Here is a 26,164-nt window from a genome sequence, read left to right on the forward strand (position 1 = left end):
GCTGCTGCTCCCCACAGCAATGCCCACACCCCACCCTTCAGTTCTCAGGCCTTAGTGGAGGCCCGGCCTGGGCTCCCAGCCCTCAGTCCCGGCCCAGAAGGCGGGAGACAGCCTGGCTCTCTGGGGTTCCAGAGCAGGCCTCCCACCTCACCTCGAAGACACTGACTTTAGGGACCACCTGCCATGGCAACCTGGTCTGCTCTGCTTTCTTTTTCTTAATTTCCCATTTTAGAAAGCTCTGGTTAAGTAGATGAATGACCTTTTGAATGCTCCTGCTTTCCCCTTCTTTCTCTTTAATTCCCTGTCTTATGGGTTTTTAAATTTATAGTTGATTTACAATACCGTGTCAATTTCAGGTGTACAGCAAAGTGATGCAGTTGTACATACATACTGTGCGTGCGTGTGTGTGTGTGTGCGCGTGTGTGTGCGTGTGTGTGCGTGTGTGCACATGTGCTCAGTTGTGTCTGACTCTTTTCCATCCTATGGACTGTATGTAGCCCACCAGGCTCCTCTGTCCATGGAATTTTCCAGGCAAGGATACTAGAGTAGGTTTCCATTTCCTCCTCCAGGGAATTTTTCTGACCCAGGGATCGAACCCATGTCTCTTGTGTCTCTTGCATTGGCAGGCCGATTCTTTACCACCTGGGAAGCCCAAACATATATACAAACATATTGGGCTTTCCTGGTAGCTCAGACGGTAAAGCATCTGCCTGCAATGAGGGAGATCCGGGTTTGATCCCTGGGTCGGGAAGATCCCCTGGAGAAGGCAATGGCAACCCACTTAAGTACTCTTGCCTGGAAAATTTCATGGACTGAGGAGCCTGGTAGGCTACAGTCCATGGGGTCGCAAAGAGTGGGACACGACTGGGCAACTTCACTTTCACTTATATATATGTGCTTTCTCGGATTCTTTTCCCATATAGGTTATTACAGAGCATTGAGAAGAGTTCCCTGGGCCATACAGTAGGGCCTTGCTGTTTATCTGTTTTGCTCTGCTTTCTTTTAAAGGCAGGAGAAAAGGCAGAAGTCAGTCCGCCCAGGCCCACAGGGCCTTAAGCCAAACGCCGCCCGTCCCGCGCGCGTGCGGCCCGGTGGCGGGCAGCCGCCCGACCTTCCTGCAGACGTCCACGTCGGTCCACGAGCTGGCGCCGCGGCGCTCGGGCAGCCGGCTGTCCCTGTGCCCCTCGGCCGCGTCGCTGCACTCGCAGCCCCCAGCCGCCCCTGCCGCCGGCCCCCTGAGCGTCCGAGAGCGGGCCGAGGCCCTCCTCAGGTCCAGCCTGGGCTCGTCCACCAGCTCCACCCTCAGCTTCCTGTTTGGCAAGAGGAGCTTCTCCAGCGCGCTGGTCATTTCCGGGCTGTCTGCTGCCGAGGGGGGCAACACCAGTGACACCCAGTCTTCCAGCAGCGTCAACATTGCCTTGGGCCCCTCGGCCAGGGCCGCCAGCCAGTCCGCACGGGTGAGGGGCTAGGGGGCGGGGAGGGCTCCCGGCCCGAGGACCCGGGCGCCCTCCTGCAGGCTCCCGTCACCTCCCCCGTAGCGTTTGCAGAGGAACAGACCAGTGGTGAGATAGGAGCTGGAAGGTCTGCGCTCTGAAGCCGACAGGAGACATCACCCTGGTCCTGTAGTAGTGGCGCCTGAGCAGGTGTTATTGCAGGGAGCCCGAAGGCAGAGTCCCCTCCGCCCTGAACCGGGGGTGTGGGGGCAGGCTTCCATGGGCCCAGGTTAAAGGACCGGTTGCAGTCCTTCTCTTTTCACATTCCTCTGGCTGGAGGGAGAGGAAAGGACGTATGTACACCAGCCTGGTGGGCAGATCCTCACCGATTCCTCGCCACTAGATTTCATTGTGAAGCTGCCGAGATGGCCTTCTGCTTTATGCAATTAAATGTTAGAGAGTTTGGAGGACTTCACCAAATAAATCATTAGGTATCTAGAACCCCTAGCTAGCTGGCATTGGATGAATCCCTGAGCATCACAAGTAAGTATACACATAAATGCCCAGCCTTTCTCTTCTGTAGGGGAAGAATAGGAGACATTAAGGCAAAAGCCAGCATCAGCTTGGATGCCTGCAGTTCTGTTTGAACATTCGGCGCTGTCCTGTCAGCAGTGGAGCTGAGTCACAGCCCGCCGGCCTGTGGTTCCGGGTGTGGGTGTTTGGAGGTGGATGATGGGGGCCTGGCCCTCCCTCTCCTCCCCAGGAGAAGTCATACAGTGGCGCCCCAGCCCCCTTGAAGTCAGGGCCACTGTGACCTGCCCTAAGAAGAGCCTGGGGGTTGCAGCCTTCAGGGCGGGGTTATGAGCACCCTGCAGCCCCAGGCTACTTCAGGAGTTTAATCCAGTTTAGTTAGACAACTAAATGTGAACAAATCTCCTTCCCTTTTTCTCAATTCCTCAATAACAATGCATACCTTTCTGCCACCCCCAGTATGTGTTTATGACAATCTGTGGGTGCAGTTCTGGGATTCTGGAAAATTCTCTCTCCCTCTCTCCCACAAGGATGGCTGAGTCTTTGGGACCACATTCAGCCAGAATAAAAAAAGCCTCAGTATTACTGTTTAGGATTAAACCTGCAGGATTTAGCAGGGGTGCAGGGCTGAGTGTATATGAAGTGACATTGACCCAAACTCAGAAAATCCCGGCTCACAAATGACTTTTTACCCAAGGTCCTCTCTTTGCAGATTACCCGAGAAAAGGTCCCTGTGTGTAGAGGCACCCCTCTCACTGTATTAGACTCGTGACTGGGACTGCATGGCCCTTCCTCAAGCCCAGCTGCCTTTGGTCCTCTGTAACTGTACTGTACTTTAGACTCTGACCCCGTGTCCCTGCCACACTACCAGCTGGCACCTGCAGCTGTGAGAGATAGTCATCAGGGGAGGTGATCAGCCTGGCTGAGCATAAAACTAGCTTCTCTTTTCTCTTCGGAAGCACTTCTCTGAGCCTTGCGAACACTCGGAGGTCACTGAGCAGGGACTGCTCCGAGATCACCGCGTGGCCGAGAACCTGGGTGTGATGTGCAGAAGAGCGAGCCAGGAGGACATGGGCCTGGACGACACAGCCTCCCAGCAGAGTGCTTCCGACGAGCAGTAGCCGAGTTCGGGCCAGAGGAGCCGTGGTGTCGGGGAAGGACCAAACCCCCTGGTTTCCCCCTTGCACTCCCCGAACCAAACAGAGCACAGAGTTTGAGCCAGGAGATGTGTCCTATGGAAAAATGAATGCTGTGTAGAAAATAGAGCAACTCGATCTCAGGTTCTTGAAAAATCTCTCACGTGATAAAAACAAACCTTGACACCAGGTCTCCCTCTCCTTTGGCTCTTGTGGCCCGAGTGGTGGGATGCAGGAGGCACCCTTCCCAGGACTGGACAATTCAAACAAAAGCCATGTAACATCTTAAGACAACTCAAGCAGAGCACATAATTCCTTCCTGCCCTTTGCAGATTACCCGAGGCAGTTCCTGATGATAAGAAGACAGCTGCATGCTAAACAACTGGCATTTTACACTCACTGTTACCGTGAAAAAGCAGCAGACAGCAGTGCGTATCACACCATGAGCTGGTCCAATGCACTGATGTTCAATCTATGTGTAAACATCTCACTTCTTGATAATATTTATGCAGATGTTAAATATAAACCAGTGACAGCTTTACTGCAAAAATCGTGACAGTGCATGCAGTCACGTCCAAGACATCCTGTGAAAGGAGCCAAATGCCCCCAGCAATGTGCGCGCAGAAGTTTAGTCAAGGCAGGCCACAGAGAGCCACCTAGGAATGATGCTAACTGCAATCACAGCGACTTCCTGCAGGAAGCCAGGCCCCATCTCTCCTGGCGTTCCTGTGTGCTTCCCAGGAATGCATACTTGTTTCCAAGCCAAGCAATCCTTAATGTGTCACAGGACATTTGCACATACTTTGTTTTTGGAATTAAAATGTTTACAGTTATTGCTGTGTCCGGTTGTTTGAGTTCTACTAAACTATTATTTATTTAAAAAAAAAAATCCTTCACTGTAAGAATGACATTTAGGCGAATTATTTTTTTTAATTTGTTTTTTTACAAAGTATAATTTACAATGTTGTGTTAGTTTCAGGTGTACGGCAAAGTGATTCAGTTATATGTATGTTATTCTTCAGATTCTTTTTTTAATTACTTTTTAAATTGAAGTATAGTTGATTTACAATGTTGTAGGCAAATTCTGAGACAGTTTTTCTCATCTTAAGAGTCCCAACAGGTACAGCTGAAACGTGACTTCTTGCTGCTGAGACGGGGGAAGAAGGGGTATCAGAACAGGGTCCATGGAAAATATCCATCACTGACCTGGTGAGGCATCCCTTTTGGAAAGACAGTAGTTAGAGATACTCAATTTGAAAGCAGTCACACAAATTTCTTAAAGGTATTTGGGATTGGAAGTGTAGGCAGAGGGGATGGCACTGTAGAGAATTCCTTATCTCTTGGAAGTAGATGGTAATACTGTTTTTGTTTGGTAAAATAAGAATTAGCAATTAATAACAGTAGAGTCTATCATCAGAGACAGAGTGCATTCTCAAATCAGTGATCCCTAGAGGTGCATTTTTCTTATTTCTGATGGATTTGCAGATGTCTGTCTAAAGAACAGCTGAAATAACCTCAGCACAGTTCTTTAAGTTGGCTCAACAAACTTGGCCGGCAGTTCCTGAAATTCTCTTGGGCAACTTGGCAACCAAGACCGTGGAACTAAAGGATGGCTTCCCTATATTAGGGTGGTCACTTGAATTAGGTAAGAAAATGACCCACGCCCAGCAGCATTCAGCCTGGGTGCTCCTTGGGCCTCTAGAAGTAAGAAACAGAGGCATGGCTTTCAGAGAAAGTGAGAGCTGCTCAAAGAGCTGGGAAACCAGTCTATAGGGACAGGGTGATGCAGATGGGAGGCAAGCGCATCCCTGCTATGCCTGCATCTTGTTCCACGAGAGATTCACGAGCTGCTGCTTCAACCGCTGGGTCTACTGCTTATTATCCTGGTTCTCTGGCAGCTTTTGCGGGGCCAGCGGGAGGAGGAAAGGTGTGGTCTACCCACTTCAGGGCCAGACTCCTCAGGCAGGGCTGCCATGCCCTGCACTGCCTACAGCAGGAAAGCTGCGTGCGTGTGCACACTGAATGTGTGTGCACATGGACCCATGGCTGAGATCACGGCTGGCCTCCCTCCAGGACTCTTCGGGGCTGTCAACAACTCAGTCACGTGTTTTTTTTAGGTGTTGTAAACAACTTTTATATTTACAACTCATGAGCTCGTTAATCTCATCTTCAGCCTATCAACTGTTTATCAGAGTGTACTCCTTGCAAAATACTGTATTATTAGCCCCCATTTAGAAGAGATTTTCCAAAGGTGACATTTCCTACTGGAGTTATTCAAATGTTCTACTGGACTTGAGCTAAGAGTTATTTTCTACATTTGAATGCTGAACAAAATTGCTTCTCTTTTAAAGATAACATAGACCGTAGTGCTGGGTTTTATATGAATCATGTGGCTATTCTGGAATTATTGAGTCTACATTCTGTACTGTGTGTTAAAACCATCTGCCTGGCAGGCCATTTCTAAGATTGTTAAGATGTTTCTAAGATGTGTGGACTTCTCTTGGTCCATGAAAGAGGCATCACAAGGCCTGTTCCCTGAACTCTCCTCAAGCCTCCTCCACTTTCCTACTGTTCTGTCCCAAGTCACAAGCTCCTGCCATCAGGCCTGCCTCCACCTGATCTTCCCAGACACAGCATTCCACGAACACAGACACAGATGGAAGAGAGAGAGGGGCAAGTCCATCCCACCTTCCCCGGCTTCCCAGGGGCATCGCCCCTTACCCCTGTAACTTAACGGAATACAGCATTACGGGGCCCTCTTCATGGCAGCCACGATAGAGATCATATTTAGTGAATTAGAGGACCATCTCCCTAACATGTGCTTATTCAGAGATAAAAAGATAACTCTTTGGGGGAATTCCCTGGTTTCCCAGTGGTTAGACTCAGCACTCTCACTACCTCTGTCCTGGGTATGATCCCTGGTTGGGAAACAAAGATTCCACGAGCCCCTTGGCATAAGCAAAAACAGACAAAAAAAGTCCCACTTTTAAAATACTGGGTGTGCAGCGGCTGCTACAGGGAGGAAGAGAGAACAGTTGGGCAGGCCCGGCCTCCACGTCAGCTCTGCCGCGTCCTGTCCGACCATGTCTTCCAGCTTGGGCTCGTCACACGAGCTCTGCACATGTCCACTCTGTGCTTTTCAGAGTGAACTCCCCCTTGAAGTCTGGACTCACACCCAGCAATGCCAGGCATCTGGATTTATTTGAATAGCAGGCATTTCAAACTCAGGTGTAAGAGGATTCCTATCTCAGCGGCCCCCGCACCCCTCCTCTCCGGGAGCCCCTCACCTCAGTGGTCCACACAGATGCAGTGCTCAGCGAGTGTGTGAGCCTCAGGTGTCCTGCCCTCTCTTCCCTCTTTAACCTCAGCAGAACGTTGTTTCTACAGACTGTGCATGCTTGGCCCTGAGTTGCAGTTATTTGTGAATTCATTTTATCTGATACCACAGGCTGGAGCCTTAAACAACAAATATTACTCACAGTTGGAAGGCTGGGAAGTCCAATATCACATTGTTAACAGATTCAGTGTCTGGTGAGACCCACTTCCTCACATGGCAGCAGGTGTGAGGGAGCTCTCTGGGGCCTCTTTTTCAAGAGCACTAATCCCCTTCATGATGACCCTACCCTCATGACCTAATCACATCCAAAGGCCCCACCTCCTAATATCATCACATGGGGGATTAGAGTTCAACCCGAATTCCCGGGGAAGGGAGCACGTGGGGGGTCCTGGGAAGAGACACTCAGACTTGGGCTCAAATCCTTTCCTGCCGGGGCCATCATGAGCCAGAGTGCAGGAGCTCCCCCACCAGCAGCCGCCCAGGGCCACGATGCGAGGAGACCCCCACACGCCCCCTCCTCAGGCACATCTGGCCTCGGCTCTTAAGTGCTCCTTTCTCCCCCCTTGTTTCTGTTTTTTTTTTTTTAAACTTTGGATACTTTTAAAAATAATTTTTACTGGCATATGGGTGATTTATAACGTTGTGTTGGTTTCCTTTGGAAAATGTCCCCTTCTACTCACGGCCAAAGAGTCCCTGGCTAGGGGTGCCGGTGAAGGCTGCTTCCTGCTGGGGCAGGAGCACCAAGAGGGCAGCCTGCGCCCCAGGCCAGGGTGCTGGGGGCACGGGGCCCAGACCTACTCAGCCTGCCTCCCTCTTTGCTGGTGCTAAGGGCTGCGGGGGCCTCATCCAGGGCTGTGGAAGCTGCAGGGGGGTAGATTTATCACAGGAATAGGGCCCCTGCACCTGAGAAGCCTCTACCTGGTTCAGAGCAGCGGCCACCCCAGTGCACCGAGCTCGCAGACCACGCCGAGCTGTGCCCGCTGGCCCCACTGAGTGAAGCTCCTGTCATAGCCCGCCTGTCGGATGTCATAGCAGAGCTTCCCAGGACGAGTCGTCCAGGCAGGGAGAGTGGGATGCCCACACCCTCAGCCTGGCCCAGGCACCCTTTCTCAGGCTGAGGTCTACTAATAATCTGGGAGACCCTTTCCAGGTGTGACCCTGCAGAGCCTGGGCCAGCGCAGACCAGGCTTCAGAGAGCCACCATGGGGCAGACAGACCATCCTAAGAGCCGGTCACAGGCTGTAAGCTGTCATCTCGGTTTAGATGCCAGTGTTTTCTGCACTGTCTGCTGTCCCAGGGCCCACCTTGCCAGGCTCCTTGCTCTACACATGCCCAAATGGGTCAGTGGTCACATTCATGCATACTCCCAGCAATAGCACCAGCTGGCACTGTGGCTAAGGTTAAAAAAATATACTGGCAATTCAAAGACACTGAAATGTCTATCGCTCGAGTACCATCACCCTTGGGAGAGCAACTCTTACCCTCTGTGAGCTCTGGGTTCAGTGGTCTGGCCCACGGGGCCCTGCCAGGGCCGAACCTTGTCTCTCTGCAGCCTTCTTCCCGACAGCCCCGGCTCTGGCCCTGGCCACTCCCCAGGGGACTGGGTGGGGACCGACGGTGGCTTCCTTCAGGCCAGGGCAGCCCTCCTCTGATGGCACTCACTCACCCCTTTTCTGGAAGGGAAACGGGGCCCAGAAAAATTTGTGAACCTGTCTAAATGAATGGGGCCCAAGTGGGGCTCTGATCTGAACCCCTGCTGAGTACCAAGTGCTACCAACATTTCTACATCTGCTCATCTCTCCCACATCAGGACCCACATGTCTGCAGCCATCACATTTCTCTTTATTTTATTAAGCAATAAGCAAACAGAGAAACAGTCAAAGATGCGGGCAGGGAAGGACCGAAAATGGCTTTTCCTGAAATACTGATTTTCTTAAAATCAAATAACTGTTATCACTCCAAGTTGCAGGAGGCTGCAGCTGCTCCAGGGGAGGGGTTTAATTTTCCTGACATGCCAAAATGATCAGGCAGTGAACTCCTCCCCACCCCCCTCCCCTGAACACATTTGTAAACTTCAATGGGGGCAAATTCCATCTAATACTCCGAAAACCATTTCTTCTTTCATAATTTACCCAAATCATATGCACAACTGCAAGAGGAAATAAACAGAAATCTCTCAGCATAAATACACCACAGTGGATTGTTAATCTTGTCGAGTCAATCCAGCATTAAGGCTAATTTGATATTTTAAAACATTTTATGGAAAACAGCTGTCAGGCTCTCTTTGGAAAAGCCTCCAAGGTTTCGTAAACCAAAAGCATAAAACCTGGTCAGGCAGGGCACTGGGGCTCCTCTCGAAGAAACGTCTGCACGTGCAGAGAAGTGGTGACACGTCTTCTTCACTTCTGGCTGCTCTGCACGTGGGTCACAATCTCTGGCAAAAGGTGATTTCTGTTCTCCTTGGTTACCTAAGTAGGAAGAAGCAGGAAAGCAGATTTCAGAGTCCCTTTCCTTTTCTTCAGTTCCCTACTCTGCCGGGTTATACTCTAACAGAACAGCCCAGAAGATGACGTATGCTTTATAGAGTGTGACCCAGGCAAGGCTCACCCAGGGAGGAACCCCAGGCCTCCAAGAGTGCCCTGAAAGAGGGGCAGGTGGGCTCAAATCCCACCACCAGCTCCTGCGAAGGGACAGCTCACAGAGTGAGAGTGGGTTTTGATGACAGATGGATTTTAACCAGGAAAAGAGCTGTGAATTGAGCCTGGGAGGGCTGCTGGGGAAGCAGGGTGGGATGCGGCTCGAGTGAAGCCTGACCTGGACGGAAGGAGGCCCGAGTGCAGCCAGAAGAACCACGGCTTCAGGTGGGCCCCCGCCCGCCAGGTGAGGCCCCTCAGAGCAGCCTCACACCCAGGACTCCGGGGTTCTCTGAAGGGCAGTAATCCACTCCTCTCTCCCTGATTTAGGAGATCTGCGAGTTGCAGGAAGCCTCTGACACCAGTCAACTCTGCACCTAGAGGATGAGGATGGCGCGGGGGGCGGGGCACGCGGTGGAGAGCAGGGCTCTTGCTGAGATCTCAGGCGCAATGGGGGATGCAGGGCAGACTAGAACGCAGATCCCCTGCGCCCGATGTGTTAGCTCAGCAATTATCACTGTTACAGACAAAAGGAACTAGAGTGGATTCAAGCTCTGCTTGAGAATCTGTGTTACAGTTTTCTTTCTTTCACTACCACAGGCCCACTGAGTACAGTTCAAGCACCCAAACACCCCCCCGGGAGCCCGGTGGGGGGCTGTTTCCCCAGCAAGGGGCAGGGTGGTCTCTCCTCATCACCAGCACGTTCCTGGGCCACCCACACGACATTCAATGCGCAGTGCCGGGGCAAGGTGCCCAGAGTGGCGAGACTCAGCCAGGACCTTGACCTCACAGAGCCTGAAGACCAGACCAGGGGCACACATAGAACAGGGAGGGCAGGGTTGGCAGAGGGCCCTGAGACCCCTCGAGTCAGGAGGCACGGGATGCTGGCGGCGCAGAGGGGGTGGGGGGGAAGTGATCAGGAAAGAAGGAAAGACTTCCACAGGTGGTTATGCCCGAGCTGCTTTTGACCAGTGGACCTGGGAGAAGGGCAGCAGTGAAGAGGAGAGCCGAGCGGAGACTCATGCTGACAGGAAGTGCATGCGCCTGGGAAACCTGAGTGGTCCTGGAGGTGCGGTCCTGAGAGGAGATGGCCTGGTCCCACTGCAGGACCTCAGCCCCCGGGGGTGGCAGGGGCCCTGGTTTGGGAGGTGCATACATGCCAAGAGGAAATGCACAGCGGACCTCAGCGCCTGGCCCCCTGCATCCTTCTTATAAGAGGGCGATTCTCCTGTGGGAGCAGCCCTCGGCCCCGGGGTACAAGCTGGGCCCTGGAAGACTTCCTGAGAAAGTCTCAGAAAGACTTAGCCCCGGCCCCTAAGGGTGGTATCCCAGAATGCTGCCCACTGGGTGTTTTTGCCACCCCCTTGATTTTCCTAAGGTGATTTCTGAAAATCATGCAGTGAGATGTCTATGTGAAACTGTTCACAGTGTTCAGTCACCGTGCTCCTGGCCCACTGAAGACAAGCTCGCAAATCCAAGAACAGGGAACAGTGTCATCTGTCAGCGCAGCTGCCCCTCCCTTTCAGGACTCCAGTCTTTCCGCAGCGTTTAACTAGAGGAAGGCACTGGGGCCTGGGAGGGGAAAGGAGGTGAGGATGACGCGGGAAGGACCCCAGCGTCCTCGCCCCCCGCCTCCCACCATGCCCTCCTAGGGCTGCAGGAGCGGCTCAGCCTCAGGTCCCGTGAAGATCAGACCCTGAGTTCCAGGGCTGGACTGCATTCATCCTGGGTCTGACACAGAAAACGTTTACTATATTCTAAGCTGAGGAGGGGCTCTGAAATAGAGCTGAGCAATTAAATACAGATTATGAAGACTCTGACCGAGGAAGCATCCAAAGTGCTCTGAGACTCCTGGGGCCAGGGAAAGGCCTCAGAGCTGTCAATGACTCAGGGCCATAACATCAGGAAGGTGCAAACATTTGGACAGAAGAACACGTGGGCAAAACACATCTCTTTATGCATATACCATGTGCAAGAGAGCAACACAAAACCACATACATCTCCTAGAAACCACGTGGGAAGCACCCTGACAGGTTTTAAATAAGCAGGAGAATAAAAAAGGAAATTAATTTGACAATGCTCATTATTATAAGTTAATACATATCAAAAGTACTACTAGTCTGTTTCATATTTTGTCTTCATTCTATTGAACCTAAAAATAGGACGATTCATGAATTCAAACCCTCTAACTCTGTTTTTCCTTGAAGTTTAAGGGTTCTAAAGCAAGAATTACTTTGCAAATGGGGTTTTCGGGAACGCAGTGCCCACAGCAGAGAAGGGACTGCATCCCATATCCCAGGGCAACACCATGTCTCGCTAGAGGAGGAAGGGGGCGGGATGGTTCTTTGTTTGGCCGTCCTGCCGATGGATTTCTGTGTGAGCATACAGCATACACAACACAGCTTTTGTGTTTGTGTGCTCAGCTGCATCCAACTCCGGGACCCCCATGACAGGCCATGGGGTCACAAAAGTCCTTCACAACTTATCAACTGGACACCAAAACACAACAACAAAAAACACGTAGACATCATACAACATAGCTTTACTGAGGTATAATTCATATTCCACACAACTCAACTTCTTTAAAGACAGAACTCGGTGGCTTTTAGTACGATCGCAGTTGTGTAATAACCAGCACTATGGGTTAGAGTCTTTCCATCACCCCTCCCCTCCCTCTCCGCAAATAACCCCACTCCTGATCATTACACTCACACCTTCCCCCAGGCCCCAGCAACCACGGATCCAAGGTCTGTGTCAACAGATTTGCCTATTCTGGACATTTCGTGTAGACGGAATCATACAGTCTGGAATCCACTGGGACAGGGTTCCCTGACTTGGCATCACATGATGTTAATTCCTCCAGGTTGAGTACGTGTCCCCAAGTCATGTCCTCTTCTTGTGGCAGAAGACGGTATGTACATCATTTGTGTACATCAACCACATCTTTGTCTGTTCATCACCTGATGGACATTTGGGTCTGTCTCACTTTTTGGCTAGTATGTACTTGAATGTATGGCTTCTATGAACATGGTGTGTACAAGTTTTTGTGTGAACATGTTTCCAGTTCTTCGGGGTACACACCTAGAAGTGGGATTGCTGGGCTATAGGGTAATGCCATATCTAGCTTTTTGAGGAACTGCCGCATTTTTCCAGTCTCAGCAGCAGGGTAGGATGGCACCAATCTCCCCGCATCCTTACCAACATTTTTATTTTCCATTTCTTTCCTTTAACTTCATCATAGCCATCCCAGGAATGTGAAGCACTATCTCACTGTGGTTCTGGTTTGCACTGCCCTAAAATCTAACAATGTTACAGATATGTTTATGTGCTTTTCTACTATTTTTCTATCTTTGGAGAAATGTCTTTTGTTTCTTTGCTCCTTTTTTAATTTGTATATTTTATTTATTTCTTTTTAAATTATTGAACTGTGATAAGAGTTATTTATGTACCCTGGGATACATGAAGTTCCTTATCAGATATGTGATTTTTACATATTTTTCCCATCCTATGGGTGGCCATTTTACTTTTTTGACAGTGTCCTTTGAAGCACAAAATTTTTTAATTTTGATGAAATCTTTTTTCCTTGTCACTTGTGTTTTTGGTGTATCAAATAAGACTCTGCCTAACCCAAGTTTACAGAGGTTTACTCCTACATGTTCTTCTAGGAGTTATATGGTTTCATTCTTACATGCAGATCTATGAGTTTGGGTTAATTTTTGTGTCTGATGAGAAGTAAGAGTTCAACTTCATTCTTTTGGATGTGGATGTCCAATTTTCCAGTGCCATTTGCTGAAAAACTATTCTTTGTTAACTTGTCCTCGCACTCTTGTTGAAAATCAGTTGATTGCAGACGTAAAGGTTTATTTCTGGACTTTTGATTCGATCCCAGTGATCTACGTGTCTGTCTCTATGTCAGCACCACACTGTCTTGATTACTGTAGCTTTGCCGTAAGTTTTGAAATCAGGAAGTATGAGTCTTCCAACATCATTCTCCTTTTCACGGTTGTTTTAGCTGGGTCCTTTGAATTTCCATGTGAATTTTAGGATTGGCTTGTTAATTTCTATAAAAACCACAGAAAATCCTGCCTCCTGACTTCTGACGTGGCAGCTGCCAGGTGTGCTTGCACTCCTGTACTTACAGGAGTCTGTGCCCCAGAAACAGCATCAAAGTCCTGTGAGATCAAAATGGTTTACACTTTGCCTGGTTAAAATACCCAAGGCCAGGAAGAGTAAGAGGAGGTATAGAAATTTCCAAATTGAAGGGAAGCTGGGACATAGCCCCCATTTTGTGATCTTGCAATCCACTGGCAAAAACTAAAAGAGGAAAAACGGATTTATGGAAGACAAGTTTAAATGGCACTGAATTCAGAATAGTAGAAGATTTTAGTTACAGCAATATTTTTATAAAGTAGAAAAACCAAATAATCTCTAGGAATATTAGATTTTTAAAGTCACCTGAACCATCCCTACCCTCAAAGTTAACACACAGCAGGGCTACGCTGATGCTCAGGCTTTGGGGTCAAAAGACTGAGGTCTGAATTCTGCTTGCACCCCCACGAACCTAACGTCCTTGGGTAAGGCATGCCAGCTGTCCCTGATGATGCGGCTGCTACCACATCCCCACACACTGATGGGGTGACCTCAGCACTGCCTTTAGGGTCCCAGGACTGGGGGCCGCCAGCCCAGGCCTCTCAACCCCCAGTCCTCAGACTCCAGGTATCTCCTGTCCCCTCAGCAGGCAGCATTCTCCAGCATCTCCAACAAGGAGACACTGCACAGAAAATCAAAAGCAGTATGCGCTGGAAATACCACCAATGTGACCAAACTCGTACTTTTTTTAGAAGTGACCAGCAGGGATAAAAGTGTTTCTTAATGTTGTTGATCAGAGAAGGACGGAAGCAGTAAAGAGTTGCTGCTGCTGCTAACTCGCGTCAGTTGTGTCCAACTCTGTGCAACCCCATAGACGGCAGCCCACCAGGCTCCCCCGTCTCTGGGATTCTCCAGGCAAGAACACTGGAGTGGGTTGCCATTTCCTTCTCCAATGCATGAAAGTGAAAAGTGGAAGTGAAGTTTTTCAGTCGTGTCCAACTCAGCGACCCCATGGACTGCAGCCTACCAGGCTCTTCCGCCCACAGCATTTTCCAGGCAAGAGTACTGGAATGGGGTGCCTGTTGGTCGTAATCTGGACCCATGAAGGTCTTCACCTCTTGTCCCCACAGCACTGACATCACCATTAAATGTTCTCTGACATTTGGTTTCAAATAGCCTCATGAAGTGAAGTGAAAGTTGCTCAGTCGTGTCCAAATCTTTGCGACCCCATAACTATACAGTCCATGGAACTCTCCAGGCCAGAATACTGGAGTGGGTAGACTTTCCCTTCTCCAGGGGATCTTCCCAACCCAGGGATCAAACCCAGGTCTCCCACATTGCAGGTGGATTCTTTACCAGCTGAGCCACAAGGGAAGCCCAAATTTAGACCTTAGAGCGAGCACCCGGATTTGAACTGGGAACCTCTTAATCTGCAATCAAATGCTCTACCATTGATTTATACTCCCAACAGGTATATATTTAAAACATGTTTCAGTAGCTACACATTTAGCAGTAAGCTCTAGAATAAATAAGAAAAACATTTCCAAACTTCTGAGAGGGAAACAGAATTTTCAGGAAAGGAACCTTCAATGCCTGAACATGCATAAGGATGGAAGTTTCTACACTGCTGAGTCTCACAGCTTCCCTGTGGCTCTGGCTTTTAACTTTTTTAGCCTGCTCTTTCCTGGGCAATCTCTGCTGTTCCACCGCTCGCATTCACTGACTCTGTCAACTCCACTCAGCAGGCTGGGTCCACCCACAGGCTTTCTCATTAAGTTATTGCATTTTAGATCCTAAAATTGTCATTTGAGTCTTCCTGATAGCTTCCATGTCTTTCCTGAAACTTTTGATGTCTTGGCTTGAGACTTTCTATTTTTTATTTGTTTCGAGTGGGTTTGTAATTGATCGCTGACACATTTTTATGATGGTTGTTTGAGAAATCTCTACCCTATAATCTCAACATCTATGTCATCCTTCTGTTGGCACGTAGGCTACTTTTCTTTCTCACTCAGGCTGATTTTCCCGGTTCTCAGCATGACAAGTGACTTCCACTTGTGTCTTCCATGCTGTTTCCGGGGTCCTGAGGTCCCTAGTCTGCATGCCTTCTTCCAGCCACCATTCAGGTCTTCTTATGTCTGTTTTGTGTACAACGTCCAAGGCTGTCAGCTGTGCTCAGGAGGAGGAACACTTTCTCTCAAACTGGAGGTGCCCTCAGCTGTATTTCTGGTAAGTGAGGCTCTGTTTACCTAACCCTGTGACGAACAGTCTAGATACTGTGAGCAGCCCTGAGTTACTGTGAATACCTCCCCAACATCATGACTTCAGTCCCATCTCCACATCCTCTATCAGCGCAGGGAAGCTGCCCTCCATGTTATACATAAATTATTTCCTTATTTGGAATATTCTCCCTTCCTGTCCTCTTTCCTCTTCAAAAATCCACCCAAGAACCCCTTCCTTCTGGATACCTCCCTCCACTCCTTCTGTTCACACTGATCTCTCTTCTCATCTCCAGATTTTGACTGTCCCATGGTCCATTTTTCTGGAGGGAAGGGTACACTCCTCACATGTGCTTGTACCATGGACTAAGTGTTTGATGCAAAGGATGCTCTCAAAAATAAATTCAGGTAACTCTGCTGCTTGTTAGAAAGAGAAAGGACCAAAGAAATATCTAATCCAACTCCTAAATCTGCAGATGAGTGAGCTTCTTTATTTATAAAATATATGCAGGAAGTTCACAGGAGCCCCAAAGGAATGCAGGAAAGATAAGAATAACGGGGTCTCTTGCATAATTAACCAAAAGCTAATCGCTTTATTTATACATCATTAAGATCAATGATTACCTTGCCTAGAGAATAATTTCCTAGCTTAGAGAGGAAAATCTGTGGTACTGTCTTAAGATACAGCACTTGTTTCTGATTTAACAGTCAACCACCAAGCCCACTGCAGGGCTATTAGAGTAGTGTGCAGAGACACCCAATCCCTGGAGCTTAGCATCAGCGGCTATGCAGGCCCCCAGCTTGGAAGCTATCTGACCTGAAGACTAATTGTCTTTCATGATCTTTTATTATTCACTGACTCTGTTGCCACAGAAACTCTATGATCACAACCAAAAACTCTAATGTGGAGGCCATGCCATGCAAGAGATAGAGAAGGTAACATAAAACTCTGAAGACATGGTCATGCCCTTTGAGGAAGTGACCCTGGGTGGCTCCCAGGCCTCCCCTGATCACTACTGCCTGTCCCCAAAGACCACAGTGCCTGGGTTCACCTTCTTTGCATTTAGCCACAACTGAAACCGCGTAATTGCCTGCTCACATTTCTGTTATCCAGCCCCTCCATTAGAATTTCAGCTCCATGAGGATAAGGACTTGTGTCTCGTTCATCACCAAGACCTAGCGTGAGGCCAAGCACACAGGAGATGCTCAATCCATGCACAGAGATGCTCAGTCTCTCACTTATCAAGTAAGTGAGAGAATAAATGAACGAAGCAACTTACAGACACAATGCTGCAGCCCTGGCTGCTCTAACCTTAATGGCTGCCAACTGCCCAGAAGCGCCCTGGACGCTATGGAGAGAACATGTGGATGCCCCACCGAGGGCAGCTGACCCTGGGGACACGGTTACTCTGCACTGGTTCACTTGGTGGGGGCAGGGTGTGAGCGCAGTGACGTGGCTGTCACTGACGCAGACACGAAGGTGCCACCGGGAGGACAGTATCCGGGAAGGAGGACGCAGAGGGATGACGAGAGAAAAGCGCGTATGTGGGCAAAACCCCGCAGCCCCATCAGCGCTGCAAACCGGCTCAGCCACTGCCCCTGACCTACCTGCCCTTCACCAGCTCCACCCCACGGCTCCTCCCACCGCAGGGCCTGAGCTCCCGGAGCTCGGGAAGACAGGTTCCTGGGCCTGCCCAGAGCCAGCGTCGCACTTCCAGGCAGAGCGTCTCACCTGACAAGTGGCCAGCGTGACTGAGAAAAAGAGTTTTCTAACTTAATTTCGTGTCATTTAATTCAAATGTGGACAGTCACACGTGGCTCGGCGCCGTCTGGTGCGGGCAGCACGTTTTCACCGTGGCGGGAGCTCTGAGCAGTGCTGCTCCACGGCATCTGGAATCTGTGCCTCAACCTGCAGCCACAGCTCCTTCCCCTCACAAGCAGAAGGGGGTCAGTTTCAAAGGGAAACCTTTAAAGTGAGACAGCACTGCCTGCCTCTGTAAGCTCATCACCCGGGAAGAGGCACTCAGCGCAGAGCACCGCAGCCGCGCGCTGCTGACGCCGCCGAGGCCCGGGCTTGGCGGGGGCGGGGTAGCGCGGCGGGAGGAGCCGGCCCCTCCGGCGGTCCCAGAGGCAAGACTGCTTTGTCACCAAGCAGTGGTATAATTTCAGCTCCATAACCTAACAGGAAGCGAGACGCGCCTATATTCCAGCCTAAGAGGAAAAGCTATGGGGACCTGAAGCCACGGGTGTGCTTCGGCACCACAGGCTGTTTCAGGGCGCCTGCTCCACACCCGCGGGGTACTCACGCTCAACACCTTCACGTCCTTTCGGGTTCTGATCTCTTCCACGAGGGCCAGTGGTTTTCCTTTGGGTACGGGGATGGTGCCGAGGACCACAGTCCCTGGCGTGGACAGGGCCTGGCGGACGGCCTGGATGAACGGCTGACTGAAGAGCTCCATCTTCCCCACCTCGTCGATGACACAAATGCTCTGTCCCGGGCGACCACTGGCACCTGCCTGGGGGTGACAGAGACACTGACTGGGACCCGGAGTCACCCCAGGCAAAGGGCCCAGGATCCCCCTCCCCCATCACTCACTGCCAGGCAGAGCAGGGCAGGCAGCCCCGCTGCAGGAGGCAGGAGGCGGTCTCTCCAGCTACCCAGAACAAACCACCGGCAGAGGAAATCAGGAGCTCTCCCCTGGGGACCTCAACGCCCAGAAGACTCAATTCCCTGAGCTCCCCGTTTTCGTGGCAATTGTCCCTCTTCTAGAACGGTCCCAATAACAACCAAGTTTTATATTTATATCCATCCAAGAAACAAGAAGGATCCACATGCCTCAGGTCTGAAAGAAATGAGACAGCAAGCCTGGGAGCCCTTGTTAATAACACTGGCCTCTGTTTTTTGGATTTGGGGTTGTAAGAGTCCCTGTCTGCTGGGAGGATGTAACCGCTGCAGGCAGATGCTTGTGTACTTCACAACCTGAGCTGAGAGGGTCACTGCAAAGAAGTGAAAATTAAAAGAGAAGGAGTCCTGGTTTAAGAGGGGAAAAAGTGAGTAGGTTGTGCCTTTGAATCTCAGATTCCCCTTCTAATGACTTTACATCAATGCACCGCCACTACGTCACATACTTGAAGACCCCTCTAGGAACAGGTGTGGCAGCCAGCCTCCAAGAGCCCTCAAGATTCCCAGCTTCTAGGATTGGCACCCTCTACAGACCCCGCCCCCACAGTACAATGCTGCCCTGCAACACATGGACAAAGAATGACCGAAGGGATGATATGCCATTTCTGAGATCAGGAAAAAAGATCACGGATTCTGTCCTGGTCCGAATCTCACCCATCCACCCACCCATCCACCCATACCTGTTCTCAAGGAAGATGCCTGCCGTGCTGTGAGGACACACAGGCAGCTGATGGTAAGGTCCAACAGATAAGGAACTGAGGCCACATGTCAACAGCCTGGGAGGATCTGAGACCTCCCCACAACCATCACTGTGAAATTGGAAGCCTCAGGGCCCTCTGACCTCATCATAAGAGACCCTGAGCCTGAACCACCCAGCAAAGCCATTTCTGGATTCCTGACTCAGGGAAACTGTATGAGATAATAAACGTTTGTTGTTTCATATTGCTAGATCTTGGGGTAATTTGTTACCCAGCAACAGCTAACCAATACACATGTCCTCTCTAGGAAGCCCTCCTAGAGAAAGCTGGTAGGACTTTGAATAGTTTTTCCACAGCAGGGACACAATGGAACATACAATAAACACTTTGATGAGTGCTGAGTAACAAATATATTTCTATATCTTTGTATAAATGATTATTTTGAAAATGGTATGTAAAGCTGATTTACCAAGTATGTTTCACTGTAAGTTCTCAGACTCCTTAAATACTGACACCAACACATTCTCAGAATGAATGGCTGGGTTAAGCTAGATTTTGCTCAAATTCTAATACTAATACCAAAGCTCTTCCAGTGTGGCTGCGGGGCGGGGGGGGGGGGGGGGGGGGTGCCGGGGTGACAGGCAGGGCTGGGGGTAGATCCTGGAGCCTTGTATGGTTTGCAGAGGGTGGGATGCTGTCCAACGGCTGAGAATCAACGTTGGAGCTCACACATTGTGCCTGAAAGGCTGCTCGCTGTGTGGGGCCAGGAAGACAGGGGAGACGTCTTTGGGAACAGACACATGAGCCTGGAGGGAAGCCGCAGGGCACTGGTTTTCAAACTTTTCTGTAAGTGGTCCTCTTTTAATTTTCCTGCTTGCTATCCAGTACATATATTTTTCTACTCCTTTTATTGACAGAAAGACCAGAAAGGGGTCCACTGTAATTGTCCAAGAGGTTCTAAATCTCACTCAAACTTCGGTGTTTCTAATACACTTCATGTTTACCTCTCAGCTGAGTTTATCTGCATGCGTTTATATACACACACGGCTACCCTGTCTCCCTCCCAGGGGCACAGACGAGGTGTGACTCATCTTTTTCTTCTCTGTGAAGGTGAACGGTGCAGGCTGGGCTGATAGCCGATGCTGCCCTGCACTGGCGGGCAGTATAGGGAGGGAGGGTGTGGGGGAGGTCACTGTGTCAACAGATGCTTCAGAAATGAACGCCTGACTGTGGAGGAAAAGAAACAGCTACTGGCCACCTGTGTGCCAGCATAAAAACAGACACGCTCCCAACAGCGAGCCATCCCAACCAACCTGCCTCTGATTAAGGCGTGTCTGGCGCTTCCTGCTGCCCCCAAAGACTGTCTCCTGTAGATGCTGTTCTGGAGCCTGCTGTCAAAACCCCAGACAGAACTCAAGTCCAGCACACCAGAACCACGGTTCTGAAAGCATTCAGATCAGATAAAGAAACAACACGGAAGAATGTTTCAGCTCCCATCTGTGTGTTTAGTGGGTGCGTGTACACAAGGCGGTCAAACGTATGTGGCTGTGTATGTGAATACACGCGGACAGGTCCAACACAAGGCGCGGGGCTCCCAGCCACCCTACAGCGTTCACCCGTCAGCACTCACCCACCTCCTTAAACTGCTGCACAAAGATACCTGGACGCACCTGCAGACATTGTTTTCTACCAGCTGAAAACGCTGCATTTAAAAATCTCCATTCTGTCCAGAATTAGGGACTTTCTTTATACAGAAACTATAAAAATCTCAAAAAGTCTGGGATTTTTAATGAAAAGTTGGGTTATTCCTGCTCAGTTGAGAGACAGTTACCAGAGGCTAAGCTACTCAGAAGCCTATAATCAGTCAGTCTGTTTTTCTAAATAACAATGAACATATATTCACCAGCTTAATAAAAGAATTACTGTTACGTTCAGAATTGGTTGTTTTTTTGTTTTGTTTTTTTTTCTGTATAAATTCCATTTTAAAAGGAAACAAAAAATAAGCCAGTGAGCACTCACCCCATTCCCATCATTGTAAATGACTGTCTGAGCTGATGAAGACACAGTGAGTACAGGACGATGGCCCTGGCCTGGCTTCCTGTTTCTGGCTGTGGGCTCCAGACACGGGTATGGGGTGAGGATCCCGCAGAAGACTCTGGGTGGCCATGTGGTTAAAAGCACTGTGCAGGCCATCCAGGGAGCAGCTGTTCTCCCGGCATCCCTTCCCCTACCCCAGAGCAACTCAGGATCACTGCGGTCCTTTACGTCACGCCCCATGCTCCTCTCCACAGCTTACATTTCTGCTGATTGTACATTCTCACAGCCACAAGAGCAGGAAAACCTTCTCTGTGCAAAGCATGTTTTAGTCCCTCTGTTGGTTCTGAGGGAGAAGCTATTTCCTTGGGAGAGAGTCCTAAAATTGACCAGCCAGGGGCAAAAGAAGTTATGAATAATTTTCTAGCTTTGGTTACCCTCAGCTAGTTTGCTTTCCAGAAAGATTAAATCAATTTAGAGCAACAATGAAGTAGCTTTATACCAGCTTTGCCATGGAGCTGAAAAGAGTGTGATTCTTTTGGTCCTTTGTTTCATCCTTAGGCGTCCGTTCTAAGGATACAAAGAAAATGTAAACCTAAAATAAGCAATTTCATTCAACCAAAATACTGAACCAAGAAAAAGCTAATTAAAGTGGCCTCTGCCTTATTTTGGATCATTTAAATAATACCTATTTCTGGTGGTATTAGGTTGCCATTTTTTTTTTTTAAACATCAGACAGACTGGCTTCCTGAGCTTGCCTGTCTGGGACAGCAAGTCTCAAAAGTGATGGGAGGGAAGCAGGGGGCCATGGCCAGAACACAGGCAGCACAACTGAGCCTGCCCCCCAAAGAGCCACAAGTCCTGGGGAAGCTGGAGAGGCAAAACACATGGCGAAAACACAGCCACCGCTGAGCAAGCCCGATGCCTTGATCATCTTATTAAATGAAAGGCAGGACTCCAATCAGACTTTTATGTGTGTTTATTCCAAGCTTTAAAGTCTCAGCATCTCTCGGCAGTCTGGTGGCGGGTCGACTGCGTGTCCCCGGGGAGTAAAATCCCAGGCTGGTGGCCAGGATGTCTGGACGACCTGACACACCCCTCAGCACGGAGCGCACGCTGGGCAAGAGCCGCCCCCAACCACACATGCTGCCGGAGGAGACTGGTGGTTCCTCCTGGGTGTCCCTGCCGGCCTCCCCGGGCCCCCCACACCAGCATCTTGCCACAGAGTGCCATGACGCACCTTGGTATCTGCCAAGCTGTTAAGAACCATCCTGGGGCTGAAACAGTGTCTGCTGGCTGACGGTCGGCCCTGGCAGATTAAAAACCCCTTCGTCCTCTGATCCCAGCGCCTTGGGACCAGACCAGATGTCTAGGCTTGTGGGTCCCGTGACGGATTTACTGCCGGCTCTGGCCCCTCGTTCCCAGCAAACACAGATCAGACTTTTGATGTGACATCTTCCCAAGGGACCACGCCCATCCCCTCCCGGGACTTCTCAGGAAAAAAATCATAACCATCCCTACTACGCTCTGCACCATCTAGCGGCCAGGGACTAACACACCTTACAAGCAGATCGCCTTCATTCCTAATAACTTCACATAGCAGGTACCAACACCTCTGTTTTACGATTAAGGAGAAAGCCAGGGACTGAGTGACTTACCCAGTCCCAAGGCACGGGGCTGGGAGGCTGGCCCAGTGTCGCCCTGCAGGCGATTCCACCTGCACGGTTTTAACATGAAATAAGAACACACTGAGCATGAGAAAGTCTCCTCGCCGTGAAAAACCACTTTTCTCACCAACGAGACGCAAGAGTGTTTGAGTTTCTAGGGTCCCCACAGAGGCACAGCCACAAAAACTCCTTTTTTTCCCCCCCTGGATTAGTCATATTATTTTCAATATAACATATTGAACAGTAGTATCAACCTCATTGCATCACGTATGGAGAACGGTCCACTTTAGTTGGCAGATGTGCTCTGCAGGTGAAGGGGCTTCTGCCAGGAGCTCACCTCTGCACACAGCAGAGAAGATACGCCCAGGTAGCCCAATATGCACAGACTTACCTTGGTGAGATGCAGAGTTCACTTACAGACCCCCCCCCAAAATAAAGCGAGTATCATACTAAAGTGAGTCACGTGAATTTTTTGACTTCTTGCTGCATCTGAAAGTTATATTCATGCTATACAGTTGTCCGTTAAGCGTGCAAATGCATTATGTCTAAACAAACAATATACTTTCATTAAAAAACACTTTATTACTAAAAAATGCTAACCATCATCTGAACTTGCAGCAAGTCATAATCTTTTTGCTGGTGGATCATCTTGCCTCAGTGTTCACGGCTGCTGACTGATCTCAACAGTGGCTGCTGAAGGTTGAAGCGGCTGTGGAAATTGCTTAAGACAACAATGAAGCTTGTCACACTGACCAAGTCCTCCTTTCATGAATGATTTCTCTGTAGTGTACAGTGCTGTTTGAGAGTATTTTATCCAGAGAACTTTCAAAACTGGAGTCAATCCTCTTAAACTCTGATGCTGTTTTATAAACTATGTTTATGTTACATTCTAAATCTTTGTTGTCATGTCAACAATCTTCATAGCATCTTCACCAGGAGTAGATTCTGATGTCCAGAAACTACTTTCTTAGATTTTCCTGGTGGTCCAATGGATAAGAATTCGCCTGCCAATGCAGGGGACATGGGTTCAGTCCCTGGTCCAGGAAGATTCCACATGCTGCGGGGCAACTGAGCCCACACACCACACATGCTGAGCTCGCACTCCACAAGACGGGCCATGCACCACAACCAGAGGGCACCCCTACTCTCCACAACTAGAGAGAGCCTGTGCAGAGCAACGAAGACAGCGCAGCCAGAAAAGAATTAAAAAGCGAACGTACTTAAAGAAACAAACCAATTTTTAAAAAGAAACTACTTTCTTCACTCACCCAGAAGTAACTCCTCATCCCTTAAAGTTTCATCCTTAGATTGCAACAATTTAGTCACATCTTCAAGGCTCTGAGTCTAGTTCTCTTGCTATTTTCACCTCATATGCAGTTACTTCTTCTACTAATGTCTTGAACCCTTCAGAGTCATTTATGAGCACTGGAATCAACTTCTTTCAAATTCCTACTGATACTGTGACCTCTTCCCATGAATGTTCTTAATGGCATCTAGAATGGCAGATCCTTTCTAGAAGGTTTTCAGTTGACTTTGCCCAGATCCCTCAAGCGAATCACTATCCATGGCAGCTATAGCCTCACAAAATATATTACTTATTACTTGAAAATCGATATTACTCCTTGATCCATGGGCTGCAGAATGGACATCCACAGGCATCTCCATCAGAGCTCTAGGGTAACCAGGTGCATTCTCAATAAGCAGTCACATTTTGAAAGGAATCTTTTTCCTGAGTGGTAGGTCTCAGCAACGGGCTTCACATACTCATTAACCTCATTGTGAACAGATGTGCTGTCATCCAGGCTTCGTTGTTCATGTATAGAGCAGAAAAGGAGTCAAGTTAGCATAATTTTGAAGGGTTCTAGGATTTCCAGAATGGTAAATGAGCACTGGCTTTGACTTCAAGTCACTAGCTGCACTGACCCCTAATAAGAGTCAGTTTGTCCCGTGAAGTTTTGAAGGCAGGCACTGACCTCTCCTCCCCAGATACGGAAGTCCTAGATACCATCTTCTTCCAGTATAAGGCCGTTTCCTCTACACTGAGGATCTGTGGGTTAGCACAGCCACCTTCATTAACTGTCTGAGCCAGACCTCCTGGACAACTTGCTGCAGCTTCTACATCCGCACTAGCTGCTTCCTCTCGCATGTTTATGTTGTAAAATGGCTTCTTTTCTTAAATCTCATGAGCCAACCTCTGCCAACTTGAAATTTCTCTTCTGTAGATTCCTCACCTCTTTCAGCCCACCTTCATAGACTGGAAGTGAGCTCAGTCCTTTCTCTGGACTACACTTCGGTTTGGAGGAATGTTGTGGCTGGTTTTATCTTCTATCTAGAATGCTACAACTTTCGCCATTTCAACAATAAGGCTGTTTTGCTTTCTCATCATTTATGTGATCACTGGAAAAGCACTTTTAATTTCCTTTAAGAACTTTCCCTTTGTATTCACAGTCTGGCTAACTGGCACAGGAGGCCTAGCTTTCTGCCGTCTCGGCTTTCAACACGCCCACCTCACTAAGCTTAGTCACTCCTAGTTTTTGATTTAAAATGACAGACATGCAACTCTTCCTTTCACTTGAACACTGAGAGGCCACTGTAAGGTTATTAACTGGCTCAACGTCAATGTTGCTGTGTCTCAGGGACTAGGGAGGCCCAATAAGGAGGCGAGCGACACGGGGCGGGCTGGTCAGCGGAGCAGTCAGAACACACACAACATTTACTGAATAAGTTCACCATCTTATGTTGCATGGTTCGTGGCACCCAAAACAATTACGATAGCAACATCAGGATCCCTGATCACAGACCACCATAGCAAATATAATAATCATGAAAAAGTTTGAAATATTGTTGAGAATTACCAATGTGTGATACAGAGACATGAAGTGAGCAAATACTCCAGGAAAATGGCATCAATAGACTTGTTAGACACAAGGTTGTGAGGAATCTTCAATTTGCAAAAAACGTAGTAGATGCAAAGTACAGTAAATCGAGGTGAGGTGTGCCTGTATTAACTTCTAATGTTCCTTATCAGCTGACAGTGTTCACAATAACTTTTTTAAAAAAATTTCAATTGTTTACTAAAAAATTTTAATCATTATTTAAGCTTTTGGTAAAAGTTTGGTATTTTTGATGCCTGATAATCTTCTATTAGGGGCTTCCCATGTGGTGCTAGTGGTAAAGAATCTGCCTGCCAATGCAGCAGATGCAAGAGACAGAAGTTCGATCCCTGGATCAGGAAGATCCCTGGAGGAGGAAATGGCAACCCACTCCAATATCTGTGCCTGGAAAATCCCATGGACAGAGGAATCTGGCAGGGTATAGTCCATGGGGCCACAGAGGGTCAGACATGACTGAACACACAAATATAATGAACCTTCTATTAGAAATTTCCTGAAGGAGATAAAGTTGATTATTTTTGCTACAGTGAAATGGTGGTGACTATTTTTCTAACTAATGAGGTAAATGCATACAAACAGAGGAGGACAGCTTAGACAAGGAGAAATCAACCATTCTGGGTTTGTATAGTTCAGTTTCTGAATATACAGTAATTTTATGTTTGTTTCACCTTGCTAGGGAAAGTATTTCAATAGGCAGTAGCTAATTTGCTTTTAAAACCTCAAGTTATTATCTTAAGATAACCTAATAAAGTTTTTGTTTTAATTACAAAAATTAACTGGGAGAAATTTTGATGAAGAGGCTGTGCAAGGTCA

General features: G+C 48.9%; 2 protein-coding genes across 6 annotated transcripts in view; one reads left to right on the plus strand and one right to left on the minus strand.

Annotated features, from left to right (window-relative positions):
• Positions 1–3,933, plus strand: part of PCNX2 (pecanex 2) — a 301,990-nt gene extending 298,057 nt beyond the window's left edge. For all 3 annotated transcript variants that reach the window (XM_043925987.1, XM_043925989.1, XM_043925988.1), the window contains 2 exons: positions 1,009–1,457; positions 2,924–3,933. In XM_043925987.1, coding sequence (XP_043781922.1) covers positions 1,009–1,457; positions 2,924–3,085 — 611 coding nt within the window. In that variant the 3' untranslated portion in view covers positions 3,086–3,933. The remainder of the gene's footprint in view (positions 1–1,008; positions 1,458–2,923) is intronic.
• A 4,326-nt stretch (positions 3,934–8,259) lies between these two features.
• Positions 8,260–26,164, minus strand: part of NTPCR (nucleoside-triphosphatase, cancer-related) — a 35,687-nt gene continuing 17,782 nt past the window's right edge. For 2 of the 3 annotated variants that reach the window (XM_043925990.1, XM_043925992.1), the window contains 2 exons: positions 17,682–17,891; positions 8,260–8,905 (listed from right to left, as the gene is read on the minus strand). In XM_043925990.1, the coding sequence (XP_043781925.1) occupies positions 8,837–8,905; positions 17,682–17,891 (279 nt within the window). In that variant the 3' untranslated portion in view covers positions 8,260–8,836. The remainder of the gene's footprint in view (positions 8,906–17,681; positions 17,892–26,164) is intronic. The other variant, XM_043925993.1, reaches the window with a different exon arrangement.

Source organism: Cervus elaphus, chromosome 15 (genome assembly GCF_910594005.1).
Source record: "Cervus elaphus chromosome 15, mCerEla1.1, whole genome shotgun sequence".
Lineage (NCBI taxonomy): Eukaryota > Metazoa > Chordata > Mammalia > Artiodactyla > Cervidae > Cervus > Cervus elaphus.